This window comes from Ictalurus furcatus, chromosome 10 (assembly GCF_023375685.1).
Source record: "Ictalurus furcatus strain D&B chromosome 10, Billie_1.0, whole genome shotgun sequence".
NCBI classification, from domain to species: domain Eukaryota; kingdom Metazoa; phylum Chordata; class Actinopteri; order Siluriformes; family Ictaluridae; genus Ictalurus; species Ictalurus furcatus.
Window position 1 is genome coordinate 6476211 of NC_071264.1, and position 20586 is coordinate 6496796.

Here is a 20586-nt window from a genome sequence, read left to right on the forward strand (position 1 = left end):
CTATCTGTAAAAGACCTTCTATAATCAGTTCTGCGTTCACAAAAGGTAATACGTCTGGAAATATGCGTCTGCTAAATAAAACTTTCAAAAACATATGAAGGTGAATGTTTTTGGAGTCTCCTCGAATTTCTTATTGTGACAAATCTGCATGTGCAAATAATAGCCCGTGTTCACCTACAGTAATGTGTGTGTGTGTGCGTGTGCGTGTGTGTGTGTGGAAACAACACAATTACAAGTATCTGAAGGATTCTATATAACAGCTTTAACTATACAGTAGGCCCGTGACTATTACGTGTCTGTATAAAGCGTCATGCGTGTGGATATCCACAACTAAGTGCCCCAGTGCATTTTGGGAATAGGTTCTAAAACAGCTCATCGTAGAATATTATGTCCCTCTAGACATCCTGAACAATATGCTCAGGTCATCTAGTATTTCCAATAGTAGAAATGTGCACATTGTCATAAAAACAACTAACGGGTAACCCATGAACGGTCACACTTCATCCAGTACACTGACAAATCGGAGGTCACTGGCCTTTAAATATATATATATATATATATATATATATATATATATATATATATATATATATATAAATAATATATCGTGCTCATGCATGTCAAGACAAATGGTGAGACAGGATGGAGGCGACGGTCAGATAATTAAAAAAAATAAAAACAGGGCTAGTTGTTAAATCATAATGAAAGAACGGTTCATCCCTATTGAAAAGTGTTCAGAACACATAAGAGCGCAATATAAACACCGATCATACGTTATGTACCGCAGACTGTTAAAATGCCTTGGATTTCCAAACCTAAACCAGTCTACCATCCATTCATAACCAATATGACATCACTTCAATATGAGATGTGTATATGGGTTTCAATGTTCAATGATAAATACAAGACTTGATAGGAGGTTGGATCTGCTGCATACAAAATGGAAGACAGTACATAAAACAGTAGCTCTGCTGAAAGCCAGCGTTCAGTGTTGTGTTGGAGGAGGATGACGTGGATCTCCTTCCATCTTCCCCGAGCCTATGAGTCCTCTGGCTATTACTTTATGAAGACCAAGACTCTGAAGCTTGTCAACCAGGTTGAAGCTAAAAATGTTCCTCCTCTGCTGGTTCACTCCTCTATGTCCCCCGTCTCGCTCTTTATCGTTTAAAGCTGCTAAAGTGCTGGTAGAAGGTCTGAGGATGGGAGGCAAGCTGGGCTGAGTTGAAGCAGAGATACCTCGCTCTTGAAGCAGCTGAATAAGACTTAAGGTGGGTGTCGTATTCATGGCAGGTCTATGGAAGAAACCATGCTGGTGATCTGGTAAGGTCCTTACATGCTCACTGCTCCCAGAGGTGGACAGGTTATGAGGCTGAAAGCTTTAAAAAAAACACAGACGACAAAAAAATGACATCACAATACTACTGCAAAAAATTTTTTAAAAAATCGGTAAAAATAATAAAAACAATAGGTTAGTATTTCACCAGGCCATATGCTGCAAACAGAAAAGCTCAAAACAATGAGAAATGAAACATGAACGAGTTTAGCAAAAGTCCATTCAGAAGATTTCACCAATGAGAATGAAATAAAATGCCTTTTATAAAGCCATGCAAAAATGGAGAACGTTAATCCATGACTCTTGCATTTCAGGGCAAGAAAATACTTTCATACCAATTAGTCTATCCTGTTAAAAGCAGAGATGACACTAACATGAGAGTGGTTAAATTAGGGAATAAGTGCGTTAGGGATTGTCTGGGTGCCTATTCAGCCATGACTTTTGGCTCTCACTTTATGGAGGTAGGGGACATTACAGCTGGAGCGAGAGCCTTGACCAACGCTTCCTGTGGCTGAAAGAGAACGTATTCAAAAGAAGAAAGAGAAGAATGAAAAAGCAGACATCTTCTCTGACCTGTTAAATCCCTGTAGTGTACCAGGCACCGTCAACAGTATAGAAATTCGGCTTATACATATGTTTACATAAATTCAGTTTCTCCTAATGCCTCAACGTTTCTAGAAATGGTATCTTGGGAGAATCTCAATTTTAAGATCAACTGAAGGGTGACCATATCGTTGCAATCAAAATAATTCAACCCCCAGTGCAACTAATGAAGCCCTTGATTAGTTGCATGCGGTGTGCTTGAGGCAACACCTGTTTTGCATATTTATGCTGTTGTGTTCAACTCAGAGGGTTGAATCATTTTGAAACTGGAGGAATCGTTATAAGTTGCTTTTTCAGTTGGATTTGGGGAAACCACTTGAAACCTGATTTGCAATTGGGGTTGAATCATTTTGATTGCAGCTGTAAAATTAAGGCAAACTAGAAATGGGAATGATGGAGAAACAACGGACCAGCTGGATCTCACTGATGCATGACATAGCTTATTAGTTATCTGAAATATAGAGTAACAAAGCAGTGGGATAAAGTAGTCTCTTACCTAGTGGATAAGGAGGACAGCAGGACAGAGGGATGGAGGATCTGAGAGTTGGTGATGGTGTGGGTGGGGCAGGTGTGGGGGAAGTTGGATCCAGATGAAGTGACTGAGATAGACACACATGCACACTTACTAAAACGCACTACTCATTATCACAACATTATCACAACACAAAATGGGAGTCAAAGCAGATGATAAGAAGGAAGCAAAAAAATGCTCATGTAGACTGATTTATATTCCTTAATTATGTGTAACAGATATGCTTCTTCATAGTAGCTGACCGTTGTATGTACTCAATCAGTGTTTAGCTTACGAGTCCAGCGCAGTCCGCAACTCTCACAAGCCAGCCCTCTAGTTTCGCTACACAGTGGCCAAGAACCCTCTATTTTCACAAAGGAGTTGATTTGACTAATATAGCAGACAAACCTCAGACCTTTTTCCCATTTTTTCGTTAACCCTTTGTTTAACTGCATTAAACAAAACTCTTTAAATCACAATTATCATATAGTATTACCCAGATACCATGAACTATGATACCATGTCCATCCAGTGCCTATATCTTGCTCTGAGAAGCTCACTGCGTCACAGTGTTCAAAAGTTTGTTTTCCCACTTCCCATCCTCAACACTGTGGCCAAACAAAAATAAATGTATAAAAGGATATTAGATGTACCACATCACATGGGTGGAGTGTCTGGGTTGAAACTATTAGCCCACAGTAAAGGTAAGCAAGCCATTTACAGTACAATACTACGTTATTATGATTTACTATAACATATGTGAATTATTACAACCTTATAACCTTCATCCTAAGAGGCATAGTGTCCTGTGAACTTTCAGTCCAACAATGCCCCCTGTTGGGATTGTAGTTTTAACCATTCCCACCAAACTCTAAATTGTGAGAATAATAAATCCTTACCAGTAGGGATGTGAATGGGGTTATGGAGTTTGGACCAGTTGGGCTCGTCCTCCTCAAAGTCATTGAGGCTATAAACTTGCTGAACATCCACATCCAATTCCCTGAAGTCTTTGGTGAGGATGCCTGGCCGTGGAAGAAGAATACCCCCTAGGTTGGGTTTAGCCAGCTGCTGCCAGTGGTGCAGAGTGACTGAACCTACATATACATGGTGGAGAAAGAAATCCCTAGCTACATTGTACAATACAATCATATGACAAGAAGTGACGATCTTTTGAATGTGTGTGTGTGTGTGTGTGTGTGTGTGTGTGTTCGTTCACTCACCCTCCAGTGGTTTGACTATCTGCAGGCGTTCAGGCAGGTAGGATTGGGATCTGGATGACCCAGATGAATGCTGGGAGCTGCCTGAATAGTTGGTTCCTGTGGATTCCAAGCTGTCATTGGGTGTAAGGAAGCCACTAGAGTCTCCTGCGCTGCTGCCACCCAGTGCCCTCAGCTTCCTCTCACGTTCGACATCAAAGAACGGCCGATCAGAGGAATGGCTCTTCTGGCGTGCAGAGAGGGAACGCAGAGCTTCTTCCAGATCTTGGCCACCTGGCCTGCCCGGCTGACCCAGACGCTTGGATTCTACAAGGCTTTGGAGGCACACCAAGAAATGGAACGTGATCCCTAACGTTTCTAACCAGGTTCATTAGTAAATCACACACATTATTATGACACAATCGTTTGGTCAGTGGACGTGAAGGTCAGAAAAGTGTTCACTGGATTGCTGAATCTACCCCAGCTCCATCTAAAGCACTGACACCTGGTCAGGAGAAACAGGATAACGGTCTCCTTTTCAAACCTCACCTCTGCTCCTGTGAAGGTGTTATGGAGTGGGGTTTGTCCTCGAGGTTGACGCTGACGGAGTCAGATCCATAGTAGCTAGTGCCCGGTGTGCTGGTTGGACTGGACTGGGAGGAGTTGGGGCTAGAGCTGGGGACCTGTGGCGAGTGGCACCGAAAGCGCAGTCGCGCAACTTGATTGGCCACTTTCACCGTCTCAAACACACGCCACGGATGGGTCCTATTACAAAGCCAGATTATAATTGAACGCTACAGACATTAAGATGTTTACCAAGTTTGCTGTTATGAAGGAGTATTTTTCTGCGCACTTGTACTCTGAGGGAGCAGGACTGTCCAGGCCTTTGCGGAAGGTTCCTTCGATCTCAGCAGCGATCGAGTCCATGGGGAACACAGCAGCCAGCGAACTGTAGCGCTGCACTGTGCTGTTCGGCAGGCTCTTATTGCGCAGGTTCTTGATGTCCTCTCTGGCTTCCTGTAGCATGTCTTCACACTCTGAATACCTCTCTTTCAGGTCCTTCAGCTACAGACAGAGAGAGCAGAGTCAAGCATAATCACATGTAGAGTCCCATGCATTTTTCTTGGTTAAAATGTATTTACAGGATTATCATAGGGCTGTAAGAAATTCTGCTGATTTGCTGATTACAGCAGTGAGAGATGAGCAGGACACACCTCTGTTTTGAGCTGTGACTGGCTTTCCCGGGACGTGTTTAAGTGCTGAGTGAGTTCCTCATTCTCCCGGATTAGCTGCAGTCAAAAAACAAATAAACAAATGACAATTAGGGTTAGGCAATCGGGCCAAAATATTATATAGCAGACAAGACATCTTAACGACACATATAATTTATCATGATATTTAGTCCTGCTGTTGATTGCCTGCCTATACATTCCTACAAAACGCACAATTCAAATATTCTCTTTAAGATAAAATATTACAAAAATAAGATGTGTAATCAGCAACAGGAGGAACATTTGCTAAAAAGAAAATACAATCTAATCTCCATATAGTATATAATCTATTACTCTGAACAACCATAAAGTTGGTCAGTGTGATAGAAACACTGACAAACGTATTGCAGTATCAATATCATATCGTCATATAGCCCAACGTACGCAACAAGTTAGTTAAGTTTAGCAGGTGTGCATGCAGCACGGTGTCTCTCACCACTTTACAACGCTGCTGGAGGTCGACCACCTGACCCAGCAAAGAGCTAATCTCCTCCTGCTGCCGGAAAGAGTCCTCCACTTTACGAGCCAGCTCCTCTGACACTGCCACCACCTGCTTATTCGCTGACGCTACACACGTAGGAGAAAGAAAAGTGTGAGAGAACACAAAACTGGAATATTCTACAGCATGCAGGATCGTTTCGAGGAAAATCAGGTTTACTTACAGAGTTCTTCGACACACACTATCATCAGCTGTTGCTCCTGCTCTTCATAGCTGCTGGTCTCTGACGTCAACTCATTGGCCTGCAAATAGAAAACAACAACAGCAACAAAAAAAAGGGTTTGCATTACCATCGTAGTATGATTATATCCCATCATTATTCTTGGTTCAGGGGTGTAAACAAAGGCCGGTGGTGTCATCGTTGTTAAATGAAATACCGGATGTTCACTTTCCTCCTACTTCTAGTTAAGTTTCATTTGACATATTACAGCACGCATACATTCTCTGTTGAATAACTTCAAAAAATCTGAATATTATGACACCAGATTTTGCTAAATGTATTGAAAAATCCGTTATTATATTTTTGTCATATTGCCCTTAGGACTATGGGTTATACACGCCGAACTGGAAGATATGAAAAATAATGTCACATATACCTATTTTAAGAACACCAACAGTTCTTTTCATTCCGGACCACTAGGGGCCATGTCCTTTGGGAACTAATGGAATATTCCTTACTACTAACCCCACATGGTGGGGGGGAGTGGTGGCTTGGCGGTTAAGGCTCTGGGTTACTGATTGGAAGGTCGGGGGTTCAAGCCCTGACGGTGCCTGCCCCTGGGTTACTGATCGGAAGGTCAGGGGTTCAAGCCCCAGCACTGCCTGGCTCTGGGTTACTGATCGGAAGGTCAGGGGTTCAAGCCCTGGTGGTGCCTGGCTCTGGGTTACTGATCGGAAGGTTGGGGATTCAAGCCCCAGCACTGCCAAGCTGCCACTGTTGGGCCCTTAACCCTCTCTGCTTCCAGGGGCACCATATCATGTATGACCCTGCACTCTGACCCCAACTTCCTGACATGCTGTACTGTGACCAATAAAAACTCATTATTATTATCATTGTCACATGCGTAGCCTATAAAAGGTCCCAGCTACATCATGCTTGTCCTGTTTCCCCATTCTTGTTGAGCAGCTATGGAAGTGGAGTCTCTAACTACACCCCTCTATCTGCTTCTTGCTTTGTTATTGTTCAATTTCCATCATCATAGAAGTCTGGGTGATGGCCATTCTGGTTTAGTTGGAACAGACACATAGTCTATTGTTTGAGTCAGGGTGTGCATAAACATGGTTATACGATTGAGTAGCTCATCCGTAGAATGCAGGGTTATCCAACATGTATTACAAATATGAGTACTTATAACTAAAAATGAGCACCCTCCAGTGTAATTGGTTTGGTTGTTGATCAGAATCGCATCAGATTCATAAATATGTGGATTTTCCTGTACAATGTATTCTAGTCTGATCGGCATTTCCAAATTGTCCGTAGTATGTGAATGGGTGCGTGAAATTGTGTCCTGTGATTGGTGTCCTAAGTTCCCTGGGATAGGCTCCACGCTCCCCTGTAATCCGGTGTAGGATAAGCGGTACAGAAATGGATGGAGGGATGGATGGTAAAGGCTTATGCTTGCACTATTTATAAATGTAATAATGCCTGTGTACAGTTTAATTTCTGAATCAAAATATATTTTTACTGTGTATTTTATTTCCCCTCAAAACAAGTGGCTTTTACTTTAAATTACATTGTTAAGTAAGGAGAAGCAGCATACATATATACATACATACTCGTCCTATTTACAAACTTTGCGAACAGCCTCCTGGGTGAAGCTCCCTCGTGAAGCCAGGAGTGTGCAAAGCTTTATTAGGAATACTTTTAAGGATGTAAACATATAAAGTAGTTTTGAATTGTTTAACATTTTTATAGACACTGCATAATTCCAAAAAAACGTTAAAAAAAAAAAAAAAAAAACATAAACAGCTGTGTTCAAATGTTTGGCCCATAGTGTATAACTCAAGCTAACAATCCAGACTAACTCTGAGAAAGTACAAGCGGAGCTCGACGTGATGCGTAAACTAACCACAGTGCGAAGTTTCAGGTTCTCTTCCTCCAGACTCTTCAGCTTCGTTTGCAGGAAATCATAATGCACGTAGTTGCTGAGAGAAGAGCTTGACTCGTTTCGCCTGATCCTAACACAGCAACGATAACAACAACAAAAAAAAAACCACAAGAACGATAATCACCTAAATTTGTGACCGTCTGAAAGGGGGCACATCATCACGTCTAAGAATGGTGTCTGTGTGTTGTACTCACGCTGAGAGTGACTCTGCAGCAGCTTCCATCTCCTCCGTGCCGGCGTACAGTTGCAGAAGATCATCTCGCATAGAGAGCTCATGACGCAGCTGAGCAATCTAAAGTGTTACACACCTTCATTACATACCACTCAGCATGCATTTCATTTTTCATTTAATGATACTAAACAACATGCAGAATATCATTTACGTATTCACAATAATATTCACTAGAGATGCACCGATACTAAATTTCTCAGCTGATACGATAACCCATTATTCAGAGCGATATCGGCCGATACGATAACCCATTATTCAGAGCGATATCGGTCGATACCGATAACTGATACCGATAGTTCTGCCTTTTTTACCTTATTTTAAATGAATAATAATTAATTCCACAATTCTGAAAGAAATACAAATAAAAACTTTCTCTCTATTCTATTCTCTCCATTTCAGCAAGTTGTTTGACAGTAACTGGTCTCATAAACATTAACACATGACTCTAATTAACATGAAGTCAATTCTGAAGATTAAAGTAAGATTATTAACTTATTGAATGTTATTAATTCATATGAACATTGACTGAAGTGTAAAAATCCTCCTGTTAGTCTCACATTCACTCTCCACAAACACAAGCGTTTCTACTTCATCACTGACATCAAACTAGTCGTATATAATATCAACTTTTTATATATTAACATTAACTGGATATGAAATATACTACTCTACAAATATATTTTTCTGTACAATATAAACTTTTTTGTCAACTCCTCTTCATTTAAATCTTTCAGCGGTGTACTGGAGCTACTGCAGCTCGACAAAAATTTCGACTCGACGCTGAAACTCCCGCTTCACTGCTGCAGCATCCAGTGTAAAATTTTATCAGTGCAGAGATTACAGAGATTACACACTGCAGTTTTATCCTCATTGTCACCCAATTCAAAGTCATTCCACACAAGAGACATCTTTACACACAGCACGAAACTGATGCGTTTTCCCGCCCTCTTTTGATTGACAGGATACAATCGGCAAATGGCCGATAGCATAAAAAATTGCCTTTATCGTCCGATACAGATTATTGGCCGATACATCAGTGCATCTCTAATAATAATTATAATTTACATTACAATTTATTCCGTTAAATAAATAAAAATAAGTGTAAATGGCGTGTTATCCTAGATCCTGCACATCTTTATGTCTGTTCATTTACTGAACCATCGGAGGTCAAATGAAAAACATGCATGTCTCAACAAGGACTTCTCCAAGGTCACTGAGCTCCGCAGTACATACTGACCTCTTCTTTTGCGACCTCCAGCTGTTCGTCCAGCAGCTCATTACGTTCTGTTAAGGACTTGTTCTGTTTCAGCAGTGACTGGCCAATTCGAGCTGCTAGCTCTAGATCACGTTCTTTCTGTGGAGGAACAGGAATTTGGGCAGTTAGTGCAAAATTAAATATATATATATATATATATATATATATAGAGAGAGAGAGAGAGAGAGAGAGTTCATTGTCCAATGTCATGATATAACTTCCAAAATCTTTTTAAAAAGTATATTTTGTACTGTTTAAAAGTTCTCCTAGACCTGTAGCAATCACATCATTTCTAAATAGAAATGTGTTTTACAATATTGACGTGCAAGGGATTTGGCTAGTTTGTTCATTTTAGGCTTCTGTTGACATGAAATTAGCTCCTCCCCTTTTATTAAAAGTGCAGTGTGGGTAGAAGGACTGGGGTCAGATGGGGAGAGGACAGATTTATCAGTGTTTTCACTGCAGTTGTCTTTCTCCTTGGAGGCAGCCGAAGCCTCAAACCATGAGTTGTGTGTATACAGCATTCTGTTATTGTCCCTCACCTCCTCCAGAAGATGTGTGACAGCCTCAATGTCACGGTATGTCTTTGTAACCTGTCCAACCCTCTCTGAGCACAGCACTGTAGAGGCAGACAGAGTGACAGATTACTACACGTGGCCTACATTCTCAAACAGGGCGAGGCATTCTTTGTTGTACCGCATAACTCCACACTTACTGAAGTTTATGTAGAATATGCTTAATCATGTCTCACAATGATTTTGTAATTATTGTAATAAGTCCTCATTATGACATTTTATATACATAAGCACATTATACTTAGAGCAGGACTGGCACAGGCAAGCTCCTCCCACTCTAAAGCACTGAGCTTCTTAGCTTGAGCCACTTTAGTTTAAAGCTCCCCATTATGTGTCCGTGTGATAAATATATCTGTGTTGTAAGTTAATCAGGCGTCAACAAACAGACCATGAATGAAGATGCGGGATATGATTTATAAAAAGAAAGAAAAAAAGTCCCTGTCCCAAAAATAGGCATACAAACGATGGTACTATATTACACGAGAGTGGCATTTCATTGTGTGTAAAAGTGGCCAAGCAGTTATTCAGCAGATATGGAAACAGCAGATGTGGTCCAAAAACCTGACTTCTATTTCAAACACAGCTACTGAAAACGTGTAAAACTCACAGCAGTGAAACTTGAACGAAGATTGAGGATAAACACTTAGCGCACTTAAAAGATGGCAGATGGTTCTATTTCTTCCATTCCTCATGAGGAAAACATCAACCAACAAAAAAAGTCTACAGATAAACAGTTCTACTCAGTTTGTGTTAAAGGTGAAGGTTTAAAATGTAGATTACTCGTGCTTTAATGCTTATGGGAATCATTCAGTATGTTTACATGGACGTGGATTAAGACGATACTCTGATTAAGAGACTAGCATGTAAACAGAGATTATTGATGACCTTAATCTGATTAAAGTCATACTCGAAGTAAACACAAATCGTATTAAGACGTGTGGAGTATTCCTGTTTTAGTCGCATTATCGACGTGTACATGGAGTTTTCACCGCATTGTGCGACAGGACACGTACACACACGGCAGTGCTCAACTGTTTGACGGTAAACAAGAGAGCACGGCTGTGTCTGAAACCGCGTACTTACCTGCTATGTACTATAGTATACACTTATATCAACTACTATACAGTAGGCAAGTACGCGGTTTGGGACGCAGCCCACGGCTTCGAGCAGTCGTCCATTAGCACGTACAGCACGACAAATAATTAACCGCACTTGAAGTGTTCGTAAAATTAAAAATAAAAACACCTAAAACTGTATACGGTCCCATAACGAAGACCAACTGTACGTCGATACGTGAAATTCTGGAGGAACGTCAGACGGCGTGACGTAATGACGTGTGTCGTTAATCGATCTATGTTCTATAACACGTAAAACATGAACATGAGAGGAATATTCTAAAAGCGACTCATGTAAACACCTTAATCAGAATATCGTCTTATTCAGAATAAGGTCAATAATTAGATTACTGCTGTCCATGTAAATGTAGTCATTAAGAGATCATCTAAAAGGTGCATGCGGAGTTATTTCGAGAGAAGAATTGGCTAAAAGGAAGCTAAAATGGGCCGTGAAAGGGCTTTTTCTTTACTATAACTGAATTTATGTTTTAGTCTTCAAACAAATCAATGGAAAATGAAATGGTACAAGGTTGCCGACTTCACACACTTTTTCGACGGTATCCTAACGATTCAACACTAGTGTTTGACGTGTCTGAAAAGTTTCATTTGGTTGGAGTTTTCCTCTTGTGCGGAGAGAATTAGTTTCATCATTTCCAGAGGTTTTGTCCAATATAAAAATCAACAACAATCTTTTAACTGTGGAACAGGTAATTAAGTGCATAGGGTTTTCTCTTTAACATCAATCCGGACCACAGAATCGGTCACTATTTTCAAAAAACAGCCACCTCTTCAAATGCCACCTCATAAATAAATAAATAAATAAATAAATAAATAAATAAATAAATAAATAAATAACTTACTCTGGCTCTTACATCTCGACTCTAAAAAGCGCACTTTGCTTTTTTATTATAAATCTCCTATTGTAGCACTACTTGTATTGTTCTCCGGATAAAAGCTTCTGCCTAATGAATAAATGGAAATGGAATCAACGCGAGCTGACTGACTGCTTCACACCATGTCACGTCACAGTAATCCAGTCGACGTTGATCGATGCTCACCCCAGAGCGGACCAACTCTTTCTAACCCTTCACACCACAAACGATTCCAGTTTTTGACAGAGATTCAAAGTTCAGTGAAATACAGCTTAGTGGAAAAAAATGCCACTGAAGCGAGGACAGAGGAATAAAACCTCTGCTGTATTTTGCCTTCATTGTCAAACCAGCTCAGGGGTGTGGGTTATATAGTACAGCACTATGATGGATATTGACTGTGTGGATAAGACCTCACGCATTTCCTTACACCTTTTTTTTAATGCACCAATTTTATGCCTCTAATCTAGTTATATGGGTTCGAAATACCAAGACAAACAAGTTATTAAGATTTTACAGTAATTGCTATATCCTATATATTACATATACTGTCTGCTGGACAAATGAATACAGTTAAATTTAGTGTGCAGGGTGTTCTGGATTTTAACCAGTTAAGCTTAAAACTGTGAGCTTAACTGGGGACGGCTGTGGGTCAGGTGGTAGAGCGGGTTGTCCACTAATCGTAGGGTTGGCGGTTTGATTCCCGGCCCACGTGACTCCACATGCCGAAGCGTCCTTGGGCAAGACGATGAACCCCAAGATGCTCCCAATGGCAAGCTAGCACCACTGGGTGGCATGGCAGCTCTCCTACCATTGGTGTGTGAGTGTGTGTGAATGGGTGAATGAGATCCAGTGTAAAGCTTTGTAGAACCGCTAAGGTTGAAAAAGCGCTTATCCGTACCGCTTATCCTACACAGGGTCGCAGGGAGCCTGGAGCATATCCCAGAGGACTCGGCGCACAAGGCGGGGGACACTCTGGAAGGGGTGCCAACCTATCGCAGGGCACAATCACACACCAGATCGGAACTGGAGTACCCAGAGGAAACCCCCGAAGCATGCGGAGAAGGCACACACGGGGCGAAGGTGGGCTTCGAACCCCCAACCCCAGAGTTGCGAGGCAAACGTGCTAACCAGCTGAGATACAGTTTTAAAGGAAGATGTGTCCATGTGTCTTATCGTTGACTAAATGACAAAGTAACCTGAACAACTCTGTGGTAGCAGCATGATTTGTCCTCCACTAACCACACCATTAGCATGACACTGTGTGCATTCTCATTCATTTTTTCCCCCACAACACTTTAAGGTCAAAATCACGTCACTGCAACAATTTTCCATGCTCAAATTATGCATATTCCTAGACAAAGTAGGAACATTTCTTGAAGTTTTGCTACATCACTAAGCATCTGAAGTCAAACGACTTCCCCACATGCCTTACACGTGCGAGCTAAATTGTCCAAACAATGTTTACAGTACACAGATTAAGGTGAAAACACAAAACAGGCTAACATTTAACACTGGTGGGATATTTTCCATTCTTCCATGGAATAAGTGAGATGCTGAATAAAATTATTACTTGCCATGACAAGTAGAAGATGAGAACCGTCATTGGTACGTAATAGGTAGCTAGGGTACTAACTAGAAGTACTGTAAAAAAAAAACACTGAATAGCATCTGTAGGGTGTAGTTTTGGGGAACAGGGGAACATTTGTGGTGTGCTCAAATGTCCTTGAGCTTGTGTAACCCCCTACACATTAAAAATACAAAAAATCCTAGTCTGTACCCTTGTCTGCATGGGCTTACGTAAGTCTAGCCACAAGTCTGGCTCCTAAACCATAATTCAGAAAACCACACTGTGTAAACTTACATGCTGACTAATGAATGTGTTTCCTCAAGGTTAAGCAAACTCCATCCGTTCGTAGAAAAAACAATCCCGCGGTGATTTCATTTGATGCTGACCGCATACATGAGCACAGCGAGGACCGTGTGATTACTTATCATAAAAGCCTGATAGAGAGGGCTCGTCTCTTGTGAGGTCCTTTAAACTATTCCCAAAAGGTCTCATAGGGTGCGCAGGTATTTTCCGGGATGCCGATTTTCCAATATCGCTTACAGCATCTCACAGTAGGTCAAATTAAACACTAGCCACGTAGAGACCGTCTGAACATACACTGTACGTCAGTCAGTGTGTCTGATTAGTTCAGTATAGCAACAGATCTCCAAAAACAAACAAAACTACTTTTCCAATGTGATAAGGTCTTATTTGAGCGATCGCGATCAGCTCGTAGATGTAAATGGCGACTTCTCCACGCATACCGAGGTTAAATTTGGTGTTCCACAAGGTTCTGTTTTAGGCCCACTGCTTTTTACCTCTGGGTCAAATTATTCGTAAACACGGAATTAGCTTCCACTGTTATGCTGATGATACACAGCTGTACATTTCAGAAAAGGCAGACGACAGACAGCAGCTTAATAAAGTTGAAGGATGTGTAAAGGACATTAGACGTTGGATGCTTATTAACTTCCTTTTACTTAATTCTGATAAGACAGAAGTATTTGCTCTAGGACCACATACTGCTAGAAGTAAGCTTTCTGATCTCATAGTAACTCTGGATGGTCTTTCTGTTTCGTCATGTGCAGCTGTAAAAGACCTTGGCGTGATCATTGACTCCAGTCTATCATTTGATGCTCATGTAGATAATATTACTAGGATAGCTTTCTTTCATCTCAGAAATATTTCCAAGATGAGAAATATATTGTCACTACATGATGCGGAAATATTAGTTCATGCTTTCGTCACCTCTAGATTAGATTACTGTAATGCCTTACTGTCTGGATGTTCCAGTAGGAGCATAAACAAACTCCAGTTAGTCCGCTAGAGTCCTAACTAGAACCAGAAGATACAACCACATCACCCCGATCTTATCATCACTGCACTGGCTCACAGTAAAATTTTCGCATTGATTATAAAATACTACTACTGACCTATAAAGCATTAAACAGTCTCACACCACAGTATCCTGAGTGAAATTTTTGTTTTTTTATGATCCGCCATGCCTACTTAGATCAAAAGGTGCAGGCTATTTGTTAGTACCTTGAATAGTGAAAGCTACAGCAGGGGGGAGAACTTTCTTTTACAAAGCCCCACAGTTATGGAACAGCCTTCCGATTAGTGTTCGGGACTCAGACACAGTCTCAGTGTTCAAGTCCAGGCTGAAAACGTATTTGTTTACTCAAGCTTAACATGAATAAACTTTCTTTTATGCAAAGTACACAGTCCTATCCATCACGGGATAGTAAGCATACCTAATAATCTCTCCCTCTCTTTACCTCCCTCTCCCACTCTCCTTCTGTCGAGCCACACATGATTTTATGGAGATGTCAGTGATCCTGATCCTTTCTTCTCTCCAGACCTGCCTGATCCATCCTGATGCCCTACCTCTGGATGGAGCTCTCATCAACTGGAGGCTACAGCCTGGAGATTGCTGAGGATGGTACCGCTTGAAGTACCATGAAATGGTTTTGGACGTCAATTCCACATGGACGTTCTCGCTGTGGTTGCTGGGACTACGGTTGCTGCGATGGCCTTGGGACTGCAATTCCCACATACAGTTCTGCACTCAGGTCTCCTTTAGTGAACAGTGGACTAGTTCAACAAAGACTATGTAAAAACCATAATGAACTTTCTTTTACTTTCACACTATCCGTTGTTACCCAGATGAGGACGGGTTCCCTTCTGAGTCTGCTTCCTCTCAAGGTTTCCTCCTCATATCATCTTAGGGAGTTTTTCCTCACCACCGGCTCGCTCAATAGGGATAAATTCACACACTTAAAATCCGTATCCTGTGTTTATATGTTTCTGTAAAGCTGCTTTGAGACAATGTCCATTGTTAAGAGCGCTACACAAATCAAATGGAATTGATTTGAATTGATAAAGACTCATCGAGAATTTAGAGAGACAAACAGATTGATACAAACTCCGTGCACTGAATTTAAATCCCATGAGGCATAGGTAAACTCTGATTTGATTGATTTTTTTCCAAAAAAACAAAAAACAAAACCCTGCACAAATACAAAACACTTCAAGGGCATCCAGGACTCTTTCTGCCAGCTTTCTGTTGCCCTTCACTGATTACATTCTCCTACACGCAGTCTCTCTTTTGCATTTGTGCCAGCTTTAATCAACATTCCACGATCCTCTTTAGAACGAACCCCCTTCATTTCTCCTCTCTCTTAGTTCTGCCCTTTTCCCCGGTCCATGTCGTCATTACCCCAAAATGGTTCTGTCATTACCTTTCACCAGCTCTCTGCACAGACCGTTGGTACTCTGCTCCTGTTCCTCTTCATCTTCCTCATCCTGACTTATGCTGCTCTCTCTCTCGCTCTCCTCTGTGCCCGAGCTGCTCCAAACCTCCATGTTTACCTCGCCGCTCGCCGCTCCTCTACTGCAATCTCTGCCTTTTTTCTTCTTCTCCCAAATTCCTTACAGTCTGGCTTGACTACCGTGCTGTCTGTCTGTACCAAGTGACAGTCCGGTTGAATACCTGTACTAGCCTCTCAGTGCTTCAGCTGCACTGTGTTTACTGACACTTACCTGGCTGCTCTAAGCCATGGGTAGAGATAAGACAAGAAGTGGGGGGAGGTGAAGGAAAAGTTCAAACGAACGTGACTATCAAAAAGACGGGGAGGGAAACGATTCATTCGGTCACTGATTTAATCACTGTTTAGGACAGAAATAATAATTGGAGGGAGCTGGTTGGCTGGAATCGTGTTTTTAAAGGGTTTAAAGAGATTTCATGGGAGTGAACACCCCCATGTTAATGGTATGCTCCATTCTGGCACATTTATTATCCATCTGGAGACGCAATGCTGTCGCAGAAGACCAGACTGTGTGTGTGTGTATGAGTGTGTGATATTATTTCAGTATGATATTAGGTTTCAGGGGTCACTGTCCTCAATCTAGCAAAAAAAAAAAAAAAAATTTTAATACACAAATTCCTAAAGAGCTTAACGTGATTTGAACGACAAAACAACCTGATGGTATTTTTTTAATCATCACTTGGTGATTAATCATATCTATAGCATGTGTTCACTGATAATTTATCCTGTTGTCCTGAAGCCTTTTTGAGTGTAATATGAATCTAAACTCAGACAATAGGTTTCCGTGAAAGCACTGACCTTTTCCTTTCAGTCACACTAAAGAGCTGTGTCATACCCTAAAAATGCTATACCTTACATCAAATATTTACCTCTAGCCACATGAATTTTTCAGCTCCAGAAAGGTCAGGTTTAACACCGCAAGCAATGATCAGAACTGCAAACGCCCAACTGAGCCCTAGAATCTGACTAGGGAGAGATAAAAACCTGTCATAGTACTCTATGGCACTCCAGAGTGCAGTTACTGAAAGGAAAGTCAGAGCGGCAGGTCTGAGAATCTGAAGACTGAAAAGTCACCATTCATTTACTCTACCCCACTTCTTACTGTTCAAATCTACTTTATGAACTGCTACATAAACAAAGGCATTTTAGTTTGTAGTCGTTTTCACAAAATCTGGAGTATGTAATACAAAGACACCTTATAAGGTCACAGACCAATAAAGGTTACAAACCATCATCAAAGCTTGACCTACTGTATATATTGAACGGTGGGCTTAGTCGTTAGCGCGTTCGCCTCACACTGCCAGGGTTGGGGGTTCGATTCCTGTGGCTGTGTACAGAGTTTACATGTTCTCTCTCCCTGTGCTTCGGGGGTTTCCTCCGGGTACTCCGGTTTCCTCCCCAGTGTCATGCATGGTAGGAAATGCATGCCTTTGGTAGGCCAAAGACATGCATGGTAGGCTGATTGGCATGTCCAAAGTGTCCTTAGTGTATGAATGGGTGTGTGAGTGTGTATGTGATTGTGCCCTGCAATGGATTGTCACCCCGTCCAGGGTGTACCCCCGCCTTGTGCCCAATGCTCCCTGGGATAGGTTCCAGGTTCCCCGCGACCCTGAAGGATAAGTGGTATAGAAGATGGATGGATGGCTTTGTCCATTTAAGGGAATATTCGAGTATTAGGCCTGATGCCTACTTTTCAGAACCAATAAAACAGCTAAGGTCTAGTCAATAGTGAGCTATCAAATCGGGTCAGGAGATCGGTAGCAACAAAAAGTACAAATACACACAAACACACACACACACACACACACACACATACATACATACATACATATATATATATATATATATATGCTTTCTTGGTATTCATTTCCTAAAGTTATGAAATCTTTCCAGAAAAAAAAAAAAAAAAGAAAAGCTTACAAATCTCAAAGCCTGCAACTTCTGACTCAGGTCATAGCCACCAAGTTTATCTCACATGCTGCACCATCATAACAGACTAAACACTTCTGGAACCTCTATGTTTAATCCACCTAAAGAGCTGCGACTGCACTGAGATAACGTGCTGACCTGATAGAACATCGGCCCTGCCAAAACAAGGTCTGGGCAGGATGTCAGGTGCCCAAGCTACAGAGAGAGGCTGCTGAGAGCCAAAGGAGCTTAATTATACTGGTAAAGCAGACAGTTAATCAGCTTGATGGTATTTGGCAACTGTGGCCCATGCAGAGGGGATGTGTTCAAGATTATAAGAAGGACCAGGTGCAGTCCCGTTACTGAACAGGAGCTTAAAAACATCCAGCGTGGGTTTAGGGTCAGTAGATGTCCAAGTTATTTTTGAATTAGAGGGTTGGAGAGAAATACAGAAGGTGAGGTATAGGGAGATGAATACATGTTTTTTTTTAAATACGTAATATATAACATATAACAAAATTATATAACATAATTTCGACCTGGCCAGCACAGTAAAAACTAAAAGTAAAGAGAAATCTAGTTCAGTTAAAGGTCATTTCAGGAAGCTGAAATATTTTCTACCTAAAGCAAACTGTATATATAAAATATACATAGAACATATATATATATATATATATTATATATATAAAACTGTATATCAGCCATAACATTAAAACCACTGACAAGTGAAGTGAATACCACTGATTATCTCATTATCACAATGGCACCTGTCGAGGGGTGGAATATATTAGACAGCAAGTGAACAGTCTGTTCATGAAGTTGACGTGTTGGAAGCAGGAGAAATGGGCAAGCGTAAGGATCTGAGCGACTTTGACAAGGGTTAAATTGTGATGGCTGGACGTCTGAGTCAGAGCTTCTGCAAAACCGGTCAGAGTGCCCATGCTGATCCATGTCCACCGCTGAAAGCTCCTACAATGGGCACGTGAGCATCAGAACTGGACCATGGAGCAATGGAAGAATGTGGCCTGGTCTGATGAATCACGTTTTATTTTACATCATGTGGAAGGCCAGGTGCGTGTGCATCTCTTACCTGGGGAAGAGATGGCTCCAGGATGCACTATGCGTAGAAGGCAAGAGGCAGTGTGATGCTCTGGGCAATGTTCTGCTGGGAAACCTTGGGTCCTGGCATTCACGTGGATGTTACTTTGACACGAACCACCTACCTACACATTGTTACAGACCAAGTACACCCCTTTACAGCAACGGTATTCCCTAATGGCAGTGACCTCTTTCAGCAGGATAATGCACCCTGCCACATGTCTTGGTGCAAGATACCACAGCACACCTTCAGAGGTCTTGTGGAGTCCATGCCTCGGCAGGTCAGAGCTGTTGTAATGGCACAAGGGGGAGCTACACGACATTACGCAGGTGGTTTTAACATTACGGCTGATCAGTGTATATATAGTAGTTTAACATGAGATAAAAGAAAAAGTCCACAAAGTAAAAGAAAGAAAAGATAATAAAGATAAAATAAGATATAATGATCCAAGATCCAAAGGGAAACGCATCAAGGAAATTTCATGAATGAGTTTCGGCAACTTCTAATCATCTATGCACAGTGTTCATGTTTAAGCTGATGATAATTTAATGTAATGAAATTAACTGTACTGGGGGGGGTTGGGGCGACAGGAAAAAGAAACTTCCTGAATGCACCTAAATTCTAGCAGTTAAAAAACACAGATTATCCCACAGATGGTGTCATCCATCCTGAAGAAATGACGCCCACAACGAGAGTTTGAAGGGGAAACGCCCACATCAGAATCTCAACTGTAGAGTAAAACCTACACCATGAAAGGCCACATTTCAATGCAATTAACAAAAGATCATTCCCTAAACCTGTAGTACTTTGGTCAGGTGTACAATCCAACCAACACACGTAAAGTTAAAGGCCATTCCTCAATCTGTGGATCACACTTTGAGGAGCTGACCGGAAGGAAGAAGAATGCAGTCTGCAGAATACACAACCAGCTCGTACACTCTGAGAATGTGAACACTGAAGGAAGTAGGAAAGTGCAGACTTACAAAAGTATTTGAAGGTTTCATCGATCTGCTCATAGGTAAGTCCCAGAGCGGCCTCAGGTGGCAGCAGTGGAGTGTGCAGCCAGTCGTCATGCTCATACCCAAACACATGGTCTGCCCGCAGAGTGTATCTGGGTAACTCCTCGGCCAGTAAGCTCACTATCTCCACCTCAGGTAAATCCACACCTGAACACACATCTTTGTGCACCACAGACAAAGGATAAAATGTAATATTTTATATTTATATGTATATATATACACATATATATATATATATATATATATATACACACATATATATATATATACACAGTATCTCACAAAAGTGAGTACACCCCTCACATTTTTCTAAATATTTGATTATATCTTTTCATGTGACAACACTGAAGAAATGACACTTTGCTACAATGTAAAGTAGTGAGTGTACAGCTTGTGTAACAGTGTAAATCTGCTGTCCCCTCAAAATAACTCAACACACAGTCATTAATGTCTAAACCACTGGCAACAAAAGTGAGTACACCCCTAAGTGAAAATGTCCAAATTGGGCCCAAAGTGTCAATATTTTGTGAGGCCACCATTATTTTCCAGCACTGCCTTAACCCTCTTGGGCATGGAGTTCACCAGAGCTTCACAGGTTGTCACTGGAGTCCTCTTC

At 41.4% G+C, this 20586-nt stretch overlaps 1 protein-coding gene across 3 annotated transcripts; it reads right to left on the reverse strand.

The window, feature by feature from the left end:
- Nucleotides 1-611: 611 nt before the first annotated feature.
- hap1 (huntingtin associated protein 1) lies at nucleotides 612-18374 on the reverse strand. 3 transcript variants are annotated; one of them, XM_053634709.1, is made up of 15 exons: nucleotides 15858-18374; nucleotides 9551-9627; nucleotides 8991-9107; nucleotides 7716-7813; nucleotides 7483-7591; nucleotides 5577-5655; nucleotides 5351-5481; nucleotides 4858-4932; nucleotides 4497-4708; nucleotides 4193-4408; nucleotides 3668-3978; nucleotides 3347-3541; nucleotides 2433-2535; nucleotides 1786-1844; nucleotides 1288-1376 (listed from the first exon to the last, which is right to left on the reverse strand). In XM_053634709.1, exons 1-14 carry the CDS (start codon nucleotides 15979-15981, stop codon nucleotides 1805-1807), a joined length of 1887 nt encoding a protein of 628 aa, XP_053490684.1. In that variant the 5' UTR covers nucleotides 15982-18374; the 3' UTR covers nucleotides 1288-1376; nucleotides 1786-1804. The 3 variants fall into 3 exon arrangements, with proteins under 3 accessions (XP_053490682.1, XP_053490683.1, XP_053490684.1); XM_053634707.1 differs by lacking the exon at nucleotides 1786-1844 and having other exon boundaries at nucleotides 612-1376; XM_053634708.1 differs by having other exon boundaries at nucleotides 1255-1844.
- Between the last annotated feature and the right edge of the window lie 2212 nt (nucleotides 18375-20586).

Excerpts from the sequence above, each read along its gene's own strand:
- hap1 (XM_053634707.1), bottom strand. The coding sequence starts at position 15,981 with ATGGAGGTTTGGAGCAGCTCGGGCACAGAGGAGAGCGAGAGAGAGAGC. Across the intron at positions 5,656-7,482 it reads ACCTGAAACTTCGCACTGTG|GCCAATGAGTTGACGTCAGA; the intron begins GTTAGTTTACGC and ends TTCTATTTGCAG. Across the intron at positions 4,933-5,350 it reads TCCAGCAGCGTTGTAAAGTG|CTAATCCGGGAGAATGAGGA; the intron begins GTGAGAGACACC and ends TTTTGACTGCAG.